General features: G+C 38.1%; 2 protein-coding genes across 2 annotated transcripts; both read right to left on the bottom strand.

Annotated features, from left to right (window-relative positions):
* Positions 1–1,342: 1,342 nt before the first annotated feature.
* On the bottom strand, positions 1,343–13,031 carry rfc3 (replication factor C (activator 1) 3). Its single transcript, XM_006628168.3, has 9 exons — positions 12,780–13,031; positions 12,382–12,519; positions 11,337–11,404; positions 10,795–10,892; positions 10,355–10,536; positions 7,430–7,566; positions 4,154–4,252; positions 2,819–2,888; positions 1,343–1,705 (listed from the first exon to the last, which is right to left on the bottom strand). The coding sequence occupies exons 1-9, from the start codon at positions 12,864–12,866 to the stop codon at positions 1,514–1,516; spliced, it is 1,071 nt and encodes a 356-aa protein (XP_006628231.2). The 5' UTR covers positions 12,867–13,031; the 3' UTR covers positions 1,343–1,513.
* Positions 13,032–14,479: 1,448 nt separating this feature from the next.
* hdac12 (histone deacetylase 12) lies at positions 14,480–20,268 on the bottom strand. Its single transcript, XM_006628215.3, has 8 exons — positions 19,780–20,268; positions 19,228–19,371; positions 18,542–18,701; positions 17,387–17,583; positions 17,062–17,212; positions 16,195–16,311; positions 15,709–15,851; positions 14,480–15,117 (listed from the first exon to the last, which is right to left on the bottom strand). Exons 1-8 carry the CDS (start codon positions 19,930–19,932, stop codon positions 15,094–15,096), a joined length of 1,089 nt encoding a protein of 362 aa, XP_006628278.3. The 5' UTR covers positions 19,933–20,268; the 3' UTR covers positions 14,480–15,093.
* Positions 20,269–21,109: the final 841 nt, after the last annotated feature.

Here is a 21,109-nt window from a genome sequence, read left to right as displayed (position 1 = left end):
ATATAAGCAAGTGAAATCTTACTTTTGGTTGAGGAAAGTTGGATTTCCTCCAAGGCTCACACTAATAACAAGGGCAGTTTTCCATTAACATAAGGTTTCTTTTTCTTCAGAGTTCTAACCTGTTTTAATTGAGTTTGAACAGTGTGAGAGATTCTGTTGTTTTAAAGGCCTAGAGTACAAAACTGTGATTGCCGTCATTATGGAAGTCTTCCACTGTCTGCTGTTCTCCTAAACTGACAGCTGCTTTACTTCTTCAGTCATATGCAATTATTGATATTCATATTAATGTTTATGGTATACTAAACTTGGTACCAAATAAAGAAGAAAAATACCTTTATATTGCCCTTTGCCATTCGCTGAAAAATCCAATCAAAAGTTGCAAACGCACCTCAAAGAGGTAAAAATCAAATGCTTTCCATGCTCAGTGTTGTAGCTTTTTGAATATGATTAGAAATGGGAATCCACTTTATTTTTCTTTCAACATAGTATGGTATACTTTTTGAGTACTGAAATTTTAATGCAATAACCTTTTGTCATTGCAACCACATGGCATACATTATGCACGTATTAATTGGTTAAATCAGGACGCAACTCTCTATGAATGCACCTGTTCCTGATGAACAGGTTAATCAAAAGCCTGAAAGAAGGCAGCCTGTACAATCCAGTATACACAATGTCTAGGGCATCCTGAAGATATGCGAGGCTGCAGTTCTCATTAGTCGGTTTTGTACAAACAATTTGGAGGAGCATTACAATCTGGGGTTTTTGCAGCATTTAAAGGTTTTCCCTATCTGGCTTACCATCATTGTACAGTGCACAACAGCAATCTGCTAAAGATGGGTGTTTTTTAGAACAAGCATCAGACTTGCACTCTTGAGAACTCCCATCTACTCCTCCACCAGTGCAAATGCTGTATTTAAAGGTTCACTGCACTAAACACTTTTTGTTCATTAAGCATGAGTTCATGGAAAGGTGCTTTTAAATATTTAAGACTTTTGAGACAAAAGGAGAATGAATTAAAAATGACAAATTCAGGAAACTTCTAATAAAATCTGTGTGACCTAAAATAAAACGATACTCGGAACTTTATCGCAGGGTTTAAATTAATGATGGCCTTATAGTTTATTTAATGGATCATTGCAAACTTCCATTTGGTTCCCGATACTCCACTGCCTACTTAGCACACAGGCCTCACATTTTCAAAATGTTATAATGACAATAATCTGGTTTTGATAAAGTGTCACAAAACCAAATACCACAGCAGCCTGAGAAGCTTACAGCTGTGTCAGCGGGCAAGCTGCCCAGGAACAATCAGAAGTTAACTGATGCCACACCTAAAACGTTTTTATTTCTTTCATTTTTTATTTTCAGCGTTGAATTAACTTCTTGTTGCTAAACATTTCTCTGCCAGATTGCGTGCACAAGCACCACTCAAGGATGCAGGTTCAGCACTGTACATATGAACATTTGAAAAATGCACTATAAACAGGACAATTTTATACACTTAAACATCTCAAAACACCATGCCTTCAAGCCCATCCTCCATAAATTTCTTGTAGATGGCCATGAATTTGGCCACAAAGGCTTCCAGATGATAAATGGCTTTGTTTCCAAGCTGCAGCCGGTGCTCATAGTAAGCAGCCATCTGTGCAACGTCAGCTTTCAGATGTCCATCACAGTTGCTCAGGAGCTCCGAGACCAAGCCCTGAAACAAGAGGCAAAAACGAACTGTCAAGATTCAAGACATTTGCATATATAATGGTGCAGGAACAATCAAGAACAAAATCATACTTAAAAAAAAACGAGAGAGTTCATTCGTGAAGAAGCATCTCCTCTATAGACAGTATGATGTGGTACAAATTTTAACAGATACTTCTTTGGTTTTAATCGTGGGTTTCAATCTTACGTTAAATTGGGCTTAACAATACGGAAGGACTTAATCAGGATTTACCTTGACTTCATTTTACAACAAATGCATAATAACCTCTTCTACAACATTTGGTGCCTGTATGTTCTATTGGACACTGTGTCCAGTAACTGAACTGAAGTTTAGAAAAACAGAATTTAAAGAATGTCTTTTTTTACAGACAAATGCCTCAATCACAAGGGGTCTGAGAGCCACACATGCAGAAAATGGTAGAGAACAAAGAGCCACTGAGTGGCACGGTGGCTCAGTGGTTAGCACTGCTGTCTCACACAGCTCAGGCTCTGGGTTCAATTCCTGGGGTTCTATCTGTGCAGAGTTTGCATGATCGCCCGATGTTCATGTGGGTTTCCTTCGGGTGCTTCGGTTTCCTCTCACAGTCCAAAGACATAACTGGTAAGTTTTGTGGATTCGGGAAAAACGGGCCCCATTATGAGTGCCCTCCGATGGACTAGTGTCCTGTACAGGTTGTATCCTGTTTTATGCCCACTACTTGCCGGGATGGGCTCTAGCTCTGTACTGGATAAAGTGGTTAGAAAATGGATGGATGAGCAGCCTCTACTGACTTGTTGACCTAAAGAATACTCCTAGGTAAAGCAGAGCTCTACTTGGCTGAATTGGAGCTTAAGATGGCTGCCTGCTTTTCCACTCCATTTTCTAAAGCCAAAGTGGGATTCTAAGGAGAAGCTAACATTCCAAAAATTGAGCAACACTAATTAGTATGAATGCATGACACTTTTAATGAGGTGTGTCCACCAGATCTTTTTTGCTTGAGATTAGTCACTAGTATGTTTTACTCATGCTTGAATGTTTGCTCGTTGTCAGGAAATCTTGTATATCAAATGAATTAAAACCAGAAAAAAACATCAGACAGAAGGTAAACGAAAACTGTACCTTGATGATGATTTCTGGAGGAATGCAGTGAGTGAGAAGCTCATACAGTCTTGCCCGGACTTCAAACAGTCTGAAATGAAGAGTGAAAAAAGACGTGAAGTCAAAAGACAAACCCCTTCCTCACACAGTACGTAAGGACTCTGTTCCACATGTCTTTCTGTAATATGCTTTTTACACCAGTTGGTAGACACACTTTCTGTGCTGTGCATGATCAAGAAAGATCATTCACAACCTTTCTAAACAGAAATACTTTAAGAAAAACATTTTTGAATCCTATAGTCAAATTAAACACCAAATATAGCTTACACTTTAAAATATACAGAAATAAATGAAACACTGGAGTGAATTACCTTTTAAAGAGTGTATACTGTAGGGTACACTTAATTATCATATACCATACTGCTAAGTTGTTAAAACTTCAATGTGGGTTATTCGCAGTATTCAGCAAAAAAGCATGAGGTATAACAGCCTATGCATAAGAAGTCAATACTGGGCATAAAATGGTGCCCTAGTGAAAGCTGTTGGTGACCGCATTATGCTTACTCTAAGCTTTTCTATCTGTGGATGAACTCACTACTTGTTCTTTTATATCTACTGCATATCATTTGCTGTACTTCAAAAATGTTTGGGACTTACAGGGGATTTGATGGAAAGTCAACCTTATGTCAAGACAAATGTAACCCAGTGAGCGGATGTATGCTGTATGATTAATTGAAATTTAAAATGTGAAACACCTTTTGTTCCTTTGAATGTGCCTGCTTTTTGCAAATGTTAAAGGATGAGTGGAACCACCTTAAAATGGAAATAACTATTTTCAACCTCAGACACTGTTCTGTCCACCACAGTATGTATGAAGTACAGCCAAAATGAAGTGAAAAATAGAACATGATTTGATCTAGACATCGTCTAATCAAACCACATGCCCTTGCATCAGCTGATTTTTTCTTAAATGTTTCTGAAATGCGGTTACTGTAGGTCCACTGAGGGTGCCTCTGATTTGTCATGTTGCACACACAGCTTCAGAATGTGTTTTTCCTTAAAAATTCAGGATGGGGAAAAAAACTCTCAACTTGTAGATCTCCATGCTGCAGAAACAGAAATACTAAAATTTCACCATCACCATCTCCCTTGATGATTTCTAGTCATATTAAAGTAGGTTCACAGCTTGCACGAGAGAGAACAATTCCTAACAGTCTGTACCACTCTTTCCGTTTAGGCTGTGTAACTGGGATGTGCACTGAGCCATGGAAGGTAACAGATTAGGACCAGCATTAGAATAATCTGAAAGCCTACAGTATGTTTTCCAGCCAGTTGAATGTCCAGCCCAGCGCTCACCTCTGTGGACTCTGCAAGCTGACAATGGCGTTGGCTGTCTCTCTCAGATAAACCTCCCAGTCTGTCTCAGGAATTTCCTGGTCCACAGAGAAAGGATACCTACGCAAAACACAGGAGAGGTCAGCCTTTGCGTATCTTAATATTGTGAAGCAGCGGTTGTCCCAAGCAATCGGTTACATAGTAAAGCAGGAGGTTAGGTTAATTCTAGGCAAGTCCAACTGTATAGCTTGTGTCTTCAACTCAGGAGCCTTCGGGGTCTCCTAAATTCTGTTCTACATACAGTACCGGATCTCTTAATCACCTGTTTTACACAATAAACTGAACACCCTTTCTTAAAGACACATACTGCATCCAGACTGGCACTTCTGTGCCCAAAAACCCTGTTTCGACCAGCACAAACAACTGATAAGGGAAAAATAAGAATCAAATTGGGACTTTTAAACCTTTCCCTGGGGTTTCAAGTAGTTGAAGAGACCTTCTGTACTACACAGTGCCGAAAGACCCCCCGTCATTGTAAAACTGTGAAATTATTTTAATCTACAACAGTTTAGAATAAACAGGAAACAATAAACACTCACTCAAACTCCTGCACAAGATGCTAAACATCTATAATGTAAATGTAGAACCAAGGCTACAAAGCCCATTTTCTTTTACTCGGCTTTTGGAGCATATTTGACATAATCCATTACTTCAGATCACGCTACGAAAATACCAGCTGACCATACCGTCCATCCATCTGGAAAGAAGGCAATCAACACGAAGCAAAGATTTGATGACACACTCTAATGTGCTGTAATTTAATGAACTCAATCCATTCATCCATCAAGGACAGTCAGTTCTTTAAAGCAATCTGACACGGGGTTAAAGATAAAGAGGAAGACTTGCAGTCTGAAGATTCACTACAGGAACGCTTTTGTTTCTTTCAATTAAGATTAAGAACAGGGATGTTCCATTCCACCGAGTGCTTTCATGCAAGTCAAAGGCTGCGAACCGTTTAGAATGGATCTATTTTTCCGATAACAAAAACACAGTAGACGTATTGCACTCAACAATCAGATCTATCCTGGGATCAAGAAAACTGGTTTTAGCATTCTTCTACATTCCTTTAGCATTCTAAAAGCTCACAACCTTTAATCCATTAGTTTAGAAAAATCTTAAGTGGCAGTGTTAGGTTATGGTTTTTTTTTTCCCCCACTAAATAATAACTTGATATTCCAAAACTGCAAGATTCCTATATGAAATCATGTGTCATTTTGTTTTATAACTTCTAATACATCATATGCAATAATCAATTACATCTGAATGTATTCTCGGTTCTATAATTTATTTGTCGGGTTTCTTCATAGGCTTTCCATGATGGCAGGTCTTTCTACTAAGACTATTTTGGACGTGATTGAACAGTGCCATAAAAATAACATCTGAAGCAGGTTCTCAATACATACTACTGGGACACCTTCTGCAGAACCAAGTCAGCTACACATCATGCTTTATTGTCCATAAGTTAAATCACAACGGTGCTGCACTGATCTATTTCTGCCATTTCCCTTCCTCTGCTCCAGCATCCTGGAGCTCTTTCAGAAGCCGATGTTGAAAATGGACGTTACGTCAAAAATCAAGTGAAATAACAAAAACAAAGACATACTGCAATCCAGTAGTGACCAAAATGCAAATCTAAACGAACGCAGCAGAACACCAAAATCACAGGGGAAAACCATCATATCCCTCTGGACAGAGCTGTTTTTCTTAACCATTTAGCTTATTCCAGCAAAGTCCAGAATAAAGCTTCCAACGGACCGTCAACCGGTGAAATGACCTCTCGGAGAAGCTTTCTGGTCGTCATTGGGGAGCTGTTATGAATACATTAATTCGTGGCCGATCGCTACAGGCAGCTTTTAATTAAACCCCCCTGTGAACTAACGCAGACCTCTGCATGCCAAGCTAGGTTATGAGTCAGTGGCCCCGCATATTCATGCAGAAATTAATATTTATTCTGACATCCTCTATACGCCACACGATCAGGCCCCGGTCTCCCTGGTGAGCTCGTGTATCCGTGTTCCCTCTGAGAAAATCTGCACAAAAACGTTGCTACTAATTGGATTATCTTTTATGGAAATGACATTTATCACCCCCTCTGCAGGCATGCACAGACATTGATGGGCGTAACACACACAAAAAAATCATTCTGCGAGGACACTATGGCTAATATTCAGAACACAAACTCTCAGTCTCGCCGGTCCCACACAGCTCCACAGCCACAGTGGCAAACACCTTGGAGATACAGTAGATTGCGTTGTTTACCGAAATGAACATGCATATGAAACACTGATCTCCGATGTGTCTTGGTTTAATTTTCCAAACGTCACTTCTCACTAAAGTCCCTGAGTTACAGTCCGAGTACTTCATGAATGCTGATCCTCCTGGAAAGGATGTGTGGTGTACATACTGTGTGTGCACCACCTTGTGGATACACACAAGATGTTCAGAATTTTCCTTAACTGAGGACAGCTTTTATCATTCACTTACATTCTACACAGTTTTCAAATAATTTAACACTTTGCAATAAAGATAAACTGCACCTCTGAAGTACAGTTGTATTTTGTGTCTTAACCGCGGCTAGTAAGTAAAATTAGCAATGGTCCCATGCCTTGATCTTAAATTTTAATCCCCTTCAAAAATCGCCTTATGTGGTCCCTGACATGTCAAGAAAGACTAAAGTACTTCTGTATCAAGTTAGCAGCAACACGTGTTACCTCTGCGTATATAGTAATAATTGGTTATATAATAATAATAATAATAATAATAATAATAATAATAATAATAAAAGGAACAGGTGAAGGTTCATTTCATGCTGAAAGGGAAAGAAAGGAAATCCAATGTTTGGGCTGTGAAGCCAGCATTGGAAAACAAGTTTGTGAATGTTAACTTCGGGTTGAAATGTTAACCAATATTACATTTTTGATTTCAGACAACATTTGCATTTTGTGTCTTCCTGTTTAAATATTGAAGTAGGCTTCATAGCCACGTTATTTCTCTTCTTTACATATCTGCATGTGACCAAGCTCCTTACTCGACTGCCAAGATATATAAGAGGGAGCAAACTATGTGTGCAACCCGAGATGCTGTGTGTGCATTAAGATGGGCCAAAACAGTCGACTCTGAAATCCGAATCCATCTAAAAAGCAGTGTAAAAAAGCCTGAGATGTTGTTTAACCCCCCAAATTGGATACTCTGTAGATGCCAGGTCACGTGAACAGGTATTGCTCCCCATGAACTCACTGTTGCACTCTGCAGGCTTCGCACATCAGCAGAGCTTTGCGAAGATTGCGCCCCGACTTCTCAGCAATTTGCTTTGCAAGCTCCCCAGGAAGGATCAGGCCTTCTTTCCTGCACACGCTGGTCAGAACACTGCATACCTTAAAAGAGAGAGAGTCACTCATTTAAGCTGGTATATCACCTGCAGCTGACAACTGGCAGCCCACCATAGCTACGCAGGTGTGAATCTGGCCAGTTCCTGGATGGGAGACCTCCTGGGAAAAACTAAGGTGTTAATGGGACCAGCAGGGAGTGCTCACCCTGCAGCCTGTAAGGATCCTAAGGCCCTAGTGTAGTGATGGGGATACTATACCGTAAAATGTCCTTATGATGAGATGTAAAACTAAGGTCCTGATTCTCTGTGGTCATTAAAAATCCCAGCGTCCTGGCCACATTTCTCCCTGGCCTTTACCAATCAAGGCCTCCTAATAATCTTCATCACTCCGTTATCCCACTAATTGCTGATGTGTGGTGAGCGTTCTGGCACACTTTGGCTGCTGTCACATCATCCAGATGGTGGGGGATACACATTGGTGGTGGTGGAGGGATGTCCCCATTACCTGTAAAGCGCATTAAGGGATGTGTCCAGAAAAGCGCTACATAAGTGTAAGGAACTATTATTATTATTTTTGTTAGACCATTTAAAGCAGTGGTTCCCAATCCTGGTCCTGGTTCCTGAACTGAACTCTCAGTAACACAACCAAACCCTTCATTAAATTAATAATAATAAGATTAATTTGAACTGTTTGTTCCCAGCTCTTAAACATCTTGGGGCCGAGCTTTAACTTGTAATCTGTAAGTGAAATCAAATCCCCAGCTTGTGACTAGAAACAAAATGCAAAAATTCAACTGGACCTCTTAGATCAAGTCAGGCTCCAATGATCTAATGAAGTTGTGCTGGTGTGAAAACCAGCCGTAGATGTGTGGCTCTCCAGTACCACGATTGGGAATGACTGACTTACAGCCAGACCATGGGCAACGTGATAAAGAGAGGAAGCTCAACCTCATCCTTATTTATGTTTCAAAGAACAGACATCCAAACCAAAGAACTGAACAGAGTTAGGGAGAGTGGAGAAATTCTTACAACAGAATACAACAGATATGTTTGTGGAGTGTTCTTTCATTTAAAAAAAATCATTCTGTACAGTTATGAAAGACGTAACTGGAGATGTTTTGTAGAAAAGGGGGCATGCATGCAGAACTGAGGTTTGTGATATCTGTGGTGTTCTGTAGTGTGACAGTGAAAGTGTATGAAGATCCAGACTTTACACCCCCTATTTTATTTTGTTTTATAACAACTGCTTTTCTGACTGAGAAGAAATAAAACTCGTCACTGAAACCCCTCCCACAATCCAGCCAATATTAGTGCTTCGCGATGAATCAAATCTATTACAAAGATCCCAAACAACTCCCAATAACTTCAAAATAATGTATGTCCATACTGTAAATGCATCAAATTAGGCTCTGTAAACATCTCTGCTGGCAAAAAACTAGTAACATTAGAAAGTGTTATGTAACTGTACTTTGAAGGAGGATGGCATATTGAGAAGTCCGTCACACATAAAATTGCCAGTAAGTGAATCTCTCATAAAAACAGCCTCATCGTCTTTTTGACAGCATTCATAATAAGGAAGACTAAGTGAGAAATTGAGTCTATTGAATCTGCCAAATTAAACCCTCACAAAAGCACATGTACTTATCAATACAGCATACATGTTTCCTTTCAGAATTACTACTCCTTTTATAAGGAGAAAAGGACACATACAGTACAACACTGCTTAAGGCTTTTCTCCATCTATAAAATGTAAAGGTTAAAAGCAGCAGCCTTAAGCTAAATGCTTTTCTGTCTGTTTGAATGCAGTGTGATAAGGCCACAAACCGTGTCATAGCACACAGTTTGCCAAGTCTCTCTCAGTAATTATCCACGCTACACTAACACGGCCCTGTCAGGCTGAACTGAGCTGAAATGGCACAATAAATACAAGCGTGCTACTTTAGACATTTTATACACTTATATCATAAAATATATTGTAAAATAACACATTAGAGTTTAAAACGACCAAAGAACAAAAGGTTATTCTGTGTCACCAGGCACAGTTACTGCACACAACACATCACAATATGGTGTTACAACCCAAATTTTACTGATGAAAGAAACACCAAGTTCAGTTGGCACTCTGCTATTGAATTAAAAATGTGTCTGGCGAAGCACTTTTTCAAGTTCTAAACAAGACATTGTGTTAATACTTGTTCACTGTCATGGAAATTAGAATTAAAAAAATCAGAAAGGCCTTAACATAGAGATTATTTGGCCCATTACGAGAACTAGATGTACTGGAAACAACCCTCCCCCATATCAAGAGGGACCAAACTATTTGTGCGACCCAAGATGCTGTGTGTATTAAGAAGGGCTGAAACAGTCGACTGTGAATTTCTAATCCATCTATTCAATGAAATACCATTGAATCCCTGCAAATATTCAGGAGGCAGGTGGGAAAATTCGAGTACCCCAAGGCATAGACATTACACAGTGGGAACATGCAAACTCCACACAGACAGGCACCAGAAATGAAACCTGGAGCTGTGAGACAACGCTAACCACTGACTAGAGGTCCAGTGAAGTCAGGACAAGACGGCTCAGCTTAAAATAATAGCTATTTAATTTCTTCAGAGTTCGAAAGGCTCCCTTCCTTTTTATTAGGTTACAATACCCACTCAATCAAACAGACAGCACCTGAATCTAGGATCCTGGAGCTCTGGGGAAGTAATGGTTCACCACCAAGCTATCAAGCCCAAGAAGGCGAAGTGTACTTCTGCCCCCAATTAGGCTGCGGCACAAACACCGATTTCCTACAGGCCTCGTCTCACAGGCTATAGCACGGCACCCACCTCTTCCACGCTCGGTAATGGCACTCGCACAGCCAGGCATCTACTCCTGATGGGAGCAATGACTTTAGAGGTGGAGTTGCAGCACAGTATCAGCCGGCAGGTCGCCATATACTTCTCCATCGTCCTTCGCAAAGCATGCTGGGCATCCTTTGTTAGCCTGTCCACTTCAGTCAGGAGCACCACTGTCCAAAAGATACATTTCTTGAAGTGAATTTTCGATTTTGAAAGAGAGAGGGTTTCGTTTAAAAGCTCTGATCCTTAAAACTACGATGGGTCTGCTGTAATTCTGAATTTAACCTGTCAACCACTGATAAGACCTTACAACTAATTTAATAAACTGCTTTAGAGAAGATTGCATTAAATTGTGCTATTTTTTTTAACATCAAAGTGACAGAACTCGTCACCATCTCCGCTAACCAAGCACAGGCATCTCAATTCACCTTTGAATTCTCTTTGGGTGCTGGTCTGGATCTGCTGAGACTGTGCCACTGTTTTTATCAGTTCCTGGACAACCACACGGTCACTGTTCCCTGCGTCACTGCAAGACAACGTGTTTGGAGATTCAGGAAAGCACAGACATCTTTCTGGACTTTCTAAATTGGCACCAGTAGCAAACCTGAAAGCCTAACAAGAACACAGCGAGTTCACGAAGAGCCATCACTTAGGTACAAATCAATCTCGTTAAGACAGCTGTTCCTTCATTCGAGCAATTGAGATTACTCTAGTGATTATGGACAGCAACAAGAAAAATACCACATATTATAAAATACAACATTCCGAAATTGGTTTTAAAGCTATGTCTATATTCCCTTAAGCAATTGATGGGAAGAGAACATATGCAACGCTTTACTTGTCCTCTCATTAACAATACTATTTGAAATTCACTTGCACTACACAGCAACCAATCTTCAAATACCATCAACAAACTCCTCAAAGCTACTTTAACTTCTGTTTCATGTTCCCTGCTCTCCAGATGATTTACCTGGGATTGACCTCAAGGTGATAGTTGCTTGCTATTGTGTTGATCTCAATTTTCTTTTTTGAAGGAGCCTGCAAATGAAAGGGAAAAATAATTGGTCTGTCAGAACCAACCAGGAATATTTATGCACATGGATGTTTCTGTCATAACCATTAACATCTGGCATTAGAAAGACCCACTGCACACCATTTCTAATTAAGAATGGGACACAGCTTACTTCTGCTTTACATACAGTAGATGGCATGCCTGCAATCAGACTTTCAGATCAGGTCTAGAATTGCAGAAAGGTACTTTCCTGTCTGATCCAAAAGACTTTAATATGCTGAATCAAACACAGCATGCCAATTCACAACACTCCCTATTAACTTGTGAAGAACACTGCTGTGAAGTACAATTTATCTACCCTTAGAATTCTGACTGAATTACATTCACAACGCAGTAAAATTCCTTTTGGCAATCTCACATTTTCAATTTCCCGATCGAAGAAGTATTTGGAGACTAGAAATAAATTGTACAGTGGATTAATCAATTTTAGGCTAGGAAGCTGCAACTCGCTGCCCTACAGTCCCAATAAAGTTATTATTTTAGGTCACCTTAAATCACCTTCTATTTAAAGATGAGGACCACATATTTTAGGAACAGATAATTTAAGCAATCTGTGACCCTTAAGGGATCACTGGCCCCTGAAGGCACAAGGACGTGCTGGTTTTGGTTCCAAATGAACCCTAAATTACTAAATTGAACACATACCCTGTTTGACTGATCAGTTACATTTTTTGAGGTCTTTACAACTAATGATGTAAAGGTTACTCATATGCCTAGCCGGACCGGGTCTAAGACCAGGGTTAGAGATCTGTTTATACAAAAACATAGTTTAAATGCTTCCGACCCATTACTATGGATACTAAAACATGCAAGTTTTACAATCTCAGGACTGACCTATTTTTATTGGCATAAAAGGGTGTTGCCCTTCAGTACAGTATAAAAAGGTTTTATTGGTTTTTATTGTTAATTGTAAGAAAAGTCTATTTTTAATAGTTGTCCTTACTGTGATGCACTGATGTTCAATTCGGAGCTTTTCAACCCCGGCACCGTAGAGCTCTCTCAGCAAGCACATAATCCGTGTTTTCTTTCCAGCTCCGGAGGGACCGTACACCATCAAATGGGGAAAGTCTCCCCCTTGCACCTGAAAAACACGCATAAATGGGTAAATATTCGCCAAGACCAAAGAGTGCAAGAGAACATAGATTTATTCGAAATTGTGGTTTAAAGAGCTGCTCTCAAATACTATTTATTTTTTCCCTAAATTGTTCCAGATCCTGTCATATTCTTCGCACCCTATCCGACAGTGTAGGTAAAGAATTCTTAGGAAAATGCGTGCAACTTTTCACGGTACAAAACTACAAAAAACACCCCCCAAAACACAGGAGACTCACCAAGACTCACCAGGTTTTTAAACATGTTGGCCTGATCCTTGTGAAAATCCAACTTCGACAGAGAGGTCGGTCTGTATTTATCCACCCATAAACTCATTTCGCTGTAATTTATTAAGTAGTTTTCTTAATAGTTTTTATATACTGTATATATTCAAAGCACTGTAACTCACTTGCTTATAATTACAAATACAGCTCGTCTTCCCGCGAACTAAACACAACCCGCGCTGTCAAACGCAAGCCCACAACAAGAAGCGGATTGGGACAAACAGGACGAGGGAAACGCGAGTCCCAAAATGCGATAAAACCACCGCTTGAAGACCGTTTGTGAAGGGTGAAGAAAATGTACTTCAGATTTTAAGGATTTAAAGAATAAATTGGAAAATAATTATAATCTGTTCCTTCATGCCCACATTTCAGCAATAATTTAGCACAATAATTTGGGTTAATTACTATAATAATAATAATAATAATAATAATAATAATAATAATAATAATAATAATAGGTTTAGCAATCTCCTTTATTGAACATGGTGTATGAAGGTTGTTACTAAGGCATAACATGTATGGTATTAGCGTTGATTATGTTCGGGCTATTTGCTTTACAGAAAGCGTTTCGTAACTATTGTTAAATAGACTTAGCAATTTCAGTAGTTCAATTAGGTTCACAACCTATGCTTAACATGGTCAAATCTATATACATACAATTAAGGAATGAAAATATAAAAAAATACAAATTAAATGTGTAAGCAACAGTGATGGAAATGTAACATTTATTTTAAAATGCTATTAATCAAGTTGCAAGGGTCATCCAGTATTGTGCACCTATTTTGACTGTGAGGTAGACTTAATCTTCATTACAAAACTACTGCTGCAGTAGTTCTGATATTAACACAACTTTAAAATAAGCATTTTATATATAAAAACAAGTTTTTCATAGAAACATAAAAAAGGATATTCACTTTAACCTACTACAGACACTCCAAAGCAGACCAGAATGTTACATCTGTAGATAACTATGGATATATCTCAAAAGAAAAAATGGATGATGTCTAGATAGTGTCAACATTTTCAGCTTCAAAGCAAAGGCAATGTTTTCTAAGATGTAGGGAGTCCAGACTCAGTGGTCAAAAAAGCAATCATAAAGTCTACCTTGGTTTACCTTAGTAATTAGGCTTAGTTAATTAAGTTCTGGGTAAATGATTAAGTGTCAATCAACAGTCCAGAAAGACACCGTATAAGATCAGATCAAGACAGAACAGAGAAAAAGAACAGAGACCACGTGATAGGATACAAAACATAAAGCCTGTGCCAGGCAAGAGGTCTTAAGAAAGCTTGCTATTCTGTAGTTTTTTTAGGGAACTTGGAGTTCCTGAGTTAAGAAACAGGCCCTCCTGCTTAGTGAGTGCATTTTAGAATAGGGATATAGGGAGATTCCCATTTATTCTGTGTCATTCAGGTTTGCTGATAGAGAGATTTAACCACAGGTTGTATTCTATTTAGTTTAGAAAGCAGCTTATCTCTTATTCTGATCTTTGTAGGCTTTAAGAATTGCATACTGGGTAAGAGACTGGGATTTTCTGTGTGGTTAGGATGTTAGGCCTCTGAGACACCTTGTCTGTAAACTTCTGTATTGTCATTGTTAATATTTGCTTAATCGGGTGTCCCTGAATTATTGCTCTTTTCACAAAAACTGTGCCAGAGAACAAATAATTAATGTGGTATTCTTAGGTATATTCTTGGCAGAAATCATTTACAGTACAAGTTGGGAGTTATGATTATTTAATTTACTTTTTGATTAATCTGCTCGGTCATTTCCTGATGTTCTTTCTCAATGTTCATAACCCCCCGTTTATAACAGTATGTAAACATTCAAGTTGAAGAAAAAAGCAACATGCATAATTACCCTTAATAATATGACCCCTATGTGAAAATAATAGAAGAGAATTCACAACATGTCTCTTGACAGCACAGAAACACTTCTTAACAGTAAAAAGGCATAATAATGACATGGTTTCCATAAAATTAACTGAATTTAATTTAAAATAATCGTATATTTGTCTTGTAAAATAAAATGCACTTATTGCATGCATTAATAATGCAACTTTTGAGTATCAGCAATTTGTCTCATAGAACATACTGATGTTTTCTAACTTAATTGTCCATGTACATTAGTATGTTTGTCAGTGTTTCCTCATCTTTTACAAAACTTCAATGCAAATACAAAAATGTTTTCATCCAGAATAAGAAAAATATAAAAGGTCTTCAAGTAGGCAGACATTATAAATCTTTTTCTGTGGAACAACTGGAATGATCACACATTGTAGTCACAACCCCCTGGTTTCCCACACCTGCAATATACCAGAGAAAGAAAAACTCACTTAAGTATAAAATATGTGAAATTATGTATCTACACAACTTAAAACATCTAAACTTCAACAAATTTCCCTATAATGTATGTTCAAGTTTATTATTGTGTTGGATTGCACATAACACATTATTTGGCCTCAAGAGCAAAACTTTGAACAAAGCAGTCTATACAGTATACTGTATGAATAATTACAGTACATGGCACAATTACACAAAACAATGTAAAACACTGAACCCATTTGGTTGTAAGGCTACAGATCTCCATAACAACTATAAATATGTTGTCATTTCTTTAACACCAAGTTCCTATGATGTTAAAGCTTTGTGAAATTAATTTTTCTCTTAAATGTTCACACCTTGGTTTGTGAAACAAGAATTTCCTACCAAAGATGTGTACTTCAGTTCTTCTATTTGTTTCATTCTTCTTAATACTGTAATAAGACAACTAGAGTCTGATTACATCTCACTACAAAATTTTAAGGCATATGTTAGAATTCAAAGTAATGCTTTTGTCAATATATTTTTTTATAATAAAGGACCGTTACTGGTACAGTAGATATGCATTGTGTTACCTTTACAGCAGCTCTGTGGACTATAGTATGTCTGAGAGCCAGTCTATCAATGTCTCTGGAATAACCTCCACCAATAACTGTGGCAATGGGAATGCCCCTCCTTACAACAGCATCAATAACATACATGTCCCTCTGATACAGTCCTGTGAAAAATAAAATAAACAAGCACAGACATTTTATAAACTGAATGGAAAGTAATTTTTCACAGTGAACAATAACTGTAGGAAAAAAAAGCATAACTCAAAGAAAATATTGCAGAACTACTCAAACCATTGCACTGTTTATAATCTGATGATTAATCATTACATTATTACATTACATAGTAGGATGTTCTAACTAATAGGTTAGCGTTAATAAGAATCATATTTCCGGTGTCAATCAGAAAAAGTAAATAGTAGTTTCCAGGAAAAACAGTTCCTGGGTTACAAAGCATGACTGTCAAGAGACAGAAGTACTTTTTTTCCCAATAAAGAAATAGGACTTTACCCTCATCTGTTAAGCCAAGTTTCCCCAATTCATCCTCTCTGTGGGGGTCAACACCAGCATCGTAGAGCACCACATCGGGACGAAAGCTCTCCAGCACCCAGGGGAGATGTGTCTCGACTTAGAAAGAAGGAAAGAATGCTGAAAAATTATGATTAAGACCGCATGCTTCTGAGGAACTTGAGCGCTTACCTTTACCTGAAATAATTTAACAAGATTTTCAAATGCTAATTCTCTTAACAATATTAGTGCATAACTATTACAGGGTTCCCAAACTCAGTTCTATTCTGAACATTTAAGAGTTTTGAGGCACTTTGTGTTTTACCACTGAGTCTAATTACTCTTAGCAGCTTTTCCTATGGCCTAGCAGTGAACAATTCTTGGTTAGTCTGCTATAGGAACATTCGTTTTACTGAAAATGGCTGCATAAAAACGCTAAATATAATGAATTGTTCTGACGTTATTCATCAGTATGCAAAATTCTAGAGATGCATATTGCTCTAATACACTTTCTAAAATAAAAATGAATTGTGTGCTTCACCAGTGCATATGTTAAAGCACAGGAAGTGACCAGCTGGTGGAATATTCAGTATTTTTTCTTACAATAAAAAATAAAATTGCAGGGAAGAAAGAGTTTCCAGAGAGCTACACTTTAATTGTGAGTTTTTGGGGTAACTACAGTACAGTAGGTGGTAACTATAATTATGGAACTGGCTGCCCGGTGCAGTACTTCAAGAGGGATAGTAGTAACGTAAAGGGTCATTTCTAAAATTTAGATATTGCCAAGATTGGATTTAGCCAGTTCACGAAAAGAAAAAGTATATGTAGTAACAGGTTAAAGGTTCCTTTTTCCAAAAGCCTGTACAATACCTGTATTGAGGTAATCTTTATCCATCATTCCTTCGTCAATGCTAATATCCAGGTCACTCTGTTGTTTCTGAACCGGAAAGTTCTTCCCACAATGCACAGAAAAAGTGAAAACACCTGGCTCATCTCTGAAGATATAAGCAGTGCCATCTCCCTTAAATGAGATTAAAGCAATATCAAACCGACAAAGACCTTCCGTGACACAAGTTGTGACAGCATTGAATGCATGAAAACTGAGAACCCCAGCAGGCCAGTTCAGCTGCAAATGAATTTGTCATTGTGACATTGTCATATAAATATTCCTCCCCATCCTTTACAACCATGGTACCTGGTGCACATCCAGGTCAACGATGAGGATCTTCCTCTTGGGGTGAGAGCTGTCCATCCACTGCTTGGCCGCTACCGCCAGGTCATTGAGGAGACAGTATCCTGCACCAAAGCTGGGGAAGGCATGGTGAGTGCCCCCCGCCGTGCTGCTGGCCAGTCCTCTTTGGAGTGCAATCTCGGCCGCGAGTAGTGTGCCACCTACAACACAGCCAGCCCCATGCTTGAATTTTTCCTTCACAAGGATCACAGTTTGCTAAGCCTGTATTCACCTGAGACATGTGAATTACAACATTGCTTAATGTGACAGTAATAGGTATAGAACTGTTCAGTTTGTGACTGTAAAGCCCAGTAAGTGTAAAGTGTTGAATGAGATTCTGGGATCGGATAGTTACTAGAAACCAGAAGAGAAAGAAGGGCCAGATGACCTCATTATATCTATATATTAAGTTCTGAGAGTTTTTTTTCCTTGGAGACTAAACTGTCTCATTCATGGGGTACATTTCACGTGCTATGTTTTTAAAATAGTCTTCCTGTATTCGAACCATAATTCTTGTGTGTTGACATAACTGCTGCCTAGCTTTTCTTACAATGCACAACAGAAAAGGGCTGCTTGTTCCTTTTCAAGCACTATGACTGTGTTGAAGAGTGAAGCTGTTGGACAGGGCTTCTATCCTAGGTGAAATAGTACTGGACATGTACAGTAGTTATGGCTAATCTCATGACAGCTAGTTAACATTATCCCAATAATGTATAATTAGCCTCTAAATTGCTCCAACATTGTCAATCTTTTATTAAGCAAAAATGAGGGGATTAATATGGTAGAGCTTTTCTGTTGTTAAAATAAAATCACTGAAGAATCTGATATTTCATTCTTGAATGCATGCCACTGTGGGCAACATAAATAAATTAGAAGTCAGGCAAAATGTATTCACTATATGAATACAAAACCTCAAATTTTAACTTTTATTGAGATTTGTTAGAGGATAATACATCTTCACAGGAATATAACAGTGTTATGAAACTGAAAACCTAAAAAGACAGTAGCATCCTGGAAAATGTAGTATAATGTGTGCATTAAATAAGGAAGATCAGTATGAACTGTAAAGAAATTAAATGTATTTTAAACTCTACTAACCACCTTTCCTTTCTTTTGTACCTGTTTCATATAAGCAGCGATGTACTATGCCTTTACTCCAGACAAATCCAGTCCTTTTCTGTTCCTTCTGGCTGGTCTTCCCAGTTATGAAGTTTTCCACATACTCCTCTGTGTGCACACGGCAGAGAGCCTCTTGAGACACCGGTTCGGGGATGCACACCTTGAAGATACAAGCCAGGGTGGATAGTTCCAAAAAGGTCACTGCGTCCTCTTATTGTTTAGTTTTATATACAGGACCTTCACCTCCAAAGTGCAAGGAACTATCCTTTTTTCCTTTTGTTTTCATGGCAACAAGTGTTATTATCATAGCCTCATTTCACTCAGTACATCAAAATGCAAAGCAGTAAATGAATACAAAACAATTAAATAGGGTATTTTCATCAGTTTAACAAAAACTCACATACATACTGTACAGTATGTCCTAGAAAATTAACGTTTGGATTTTTTTAACAGCTACTGTATCCCTAGCTTCACACCACAATTAAGGGTCAAATAAAGTTTTTCCTCTTCAACTTTCTTCAGGTGTTCTTCACACTTCACAGTAGACAAGAATAGTTAATGCCTTTGACAACACTAAGATGTTCACTTTGAGGTTACAAACTTCGGTGTATAGTTATTTATAACTCAGGAGCACAAGGATATGTTTTTGTTCTTACTAGGATTACACAGTACAATACCAATCTTACCTGTTTCTCTGTTATTATTTGATCTTTAAGAAGAAAGTTCAGGACCTTGGGAAATTTTCTCATTGGAAATCTGTGATTGGGTGGAAGATCACAAACATATTTACTGTGATGGACAACAGGAAGACCTCTTGCTCCTTCTTCAATCTGTGAAAGGAAAAATATCAAGTTTGTGGCAAGATTTCTTTTTAAATAAAATAATGATAATGTTATAGGTGGGAAACAACTTTTAACATTTTAATTTTAATTTTACATTATTCATTTTAATTAAAAATACGTACTACCAACAAGACCTATTTCTGAAAGAGTTAATAGGTATATCAAAGCAACAGTCATTTGTAATTTGTCATATAAATGTCTGAAAAATACCTCATGTCCACAAAACTAAGCAACTCCATGTTCGTTGCAGAGAACAAGATACAAAGTCAGACAACAAGCACTTAATACACGAATATACAGTACGAATATACTCGAAGCAAAGAATTAGACCGTCGCATTAGGGAGTCGTATTGGTCATTTCCTACCAAACCATTAGACAACAGAAGCAGCACATACTTCGTATTTGCTATGTGTGGCTCTCTTCCACTTGAAGTTATGCTGGACAATTCTTCTGCGCAAAAGGAGATCCCCAAAGACTGTCACATGCTTAGAACGAAAAAGCTGTTTATAATATGCGTTTTGTGTAGCCGATATACATACAGGTATCATTTTTGTTTGTGTTTATGTTACTATGCCTTATTACGAAACCATCCCGATCAGAAATACTGTATCAGTTATAACAACACGTATTTTAAATGCACCGGTAGCAGTGACTTTTCCGACTTTCCAAATTAGTTGCCTTGTAATACTAGAAATCACTAAATCCAATTTTAAGGAAATGCTATACTTTGTAACATCTAGACGCCATGTTTCCCTTAAAGGTTGGGAGGTACAGTAGGAACTAAAATTCAGACGCTGACGTTTCCTTCGTACTGTATGTTTCTGGTGAAACGCTGGCAGCGTGTAGGTTATTTTACCACGTGTATTGTAGTAATTATTTTAACGTAGTATACTGCGTCTTTTCAATCAGCATTGTGTAGTGGATATTTGATATTTTAAAGTGAAATACCCCAATATTTCTTAGTGTGTGGTTTATAAATGATAAAAAAGTCTAGTGTTTGAGATTGAAACAATATAAAAAGTACGACCACTTGAGGGCAGCAGGACTCAAATTGATGATTTAAACAAACATGGATGTGCAGGTACTGTATCAAGAAGCATTACACGGGAAACACAGTGTAACATAGAAATTACATATAACCATATAAATTGGTTATATATAAACTTCCACGTATGAGTCTACTAGTCACTACTCCTTCAACGTGTCAATTAAATTGGATACTTTGATAGTAATGAACTTCCAAATCTGTAATTTCCGATCCTCAGCAGAGTCTTCATTATCCCCCAGGGGGGAAAGTTGTTTTACAACAGCAGTGTTGGTGTACAGACAGAAGACGAAGAAAAAAAGACAGAAACAACAATATACATACATATACTGTATATATATATACATTGCAGGTCAAGTGTTAAGTAAGGATATGGCTACAGGTATGAATGAGAACTTAAATCTGTTGGTTTTGGATTAGGGGTCAGTATCTGAGTTTTTATGGGCTGCATTTGGTTATAAGGCAGAACTTTTCTATTATAAGTTTAAGTAAAATTCTAAAACAAAACAAAACAAATGGCTAAATCCTCCAAAAGTACTTCAAGCTTTTGCTCCATAAATAATCAAGTCTAATTCTAGAAATCCCTGTAACACTACAGTGACTTTCAGGAAAGGAACCAACGCAGAACAAGCTGTCATCTGAATCAGAAGATATTATATGTACTCTGGTTGTATTGGAAA

This window comes from Lepisosteus oculatus, chromosome 5, assembly GCF_040954835.1.
Source record: "Lepisosteus oculatus isolate fLepOcu1 chromosome 5, fLepOcu1.hap2, whole genome shotgun sequence".
Classification (NCBI taxonomy): domain Eukaryota; kingdom Metazoa; phylum Chordata; class Actinopteri; order Semionotiformes; family Lepisosteidae; genus Lepisosteus; species Lepisosteus oculatus.
Note: the sequence above shows the minus strand (reverse complement) of the source record. Positions and strands in the feature narration are given on the sequence as shown.

Excerpts from the sequence above, each read along its gene's own strand:
- hdac12 (XM_006628215.3), bottom strand. The coding sequence starts at position 19,932 with ATGATACCTGTATGTATATCGGCTACACAAAACGCATATTATAAACAG. Across the intron at positions 19,372-19,779 it reads CCACACATAGCAAATACGAA|ATTGAAGAAGGAGCAAGAGG; the intron begins GTATGTGCTGCT and ends TTCCTTTCACAG. Across the intron at positions 18,702-19,227 it reads AAATAATAACAGAGAAACAG|GTGTGCATCCCCGAACCGGT; the intron begins GTAAGATTGGTA and ends TGTATCTTCAAG.
- rfc3 (XM_006628168.3), bottom strand. The coding sequence starts at position 12,866 with ATGAGTTTATGGGTGGATAAATACAGACCGACCTCTCTGTCGAAGTTG. Across the intron at positions 10,537-10,794 it reads CACCCAAAGAGAATTCAAAG|TGGTGCTCCTGACTGAAGTG; the intron begins GTGAATTGAGAT and ends TCTTTTGGACAG. Across the intron at positions 2,889-4,153 it reads AGCTTGCAGAGTCCACAGAG|ACTGTTTGAAGTCCGGGCAA; the intron begins GTGAGCGCTGGG and ends TCTTCATTTCAG.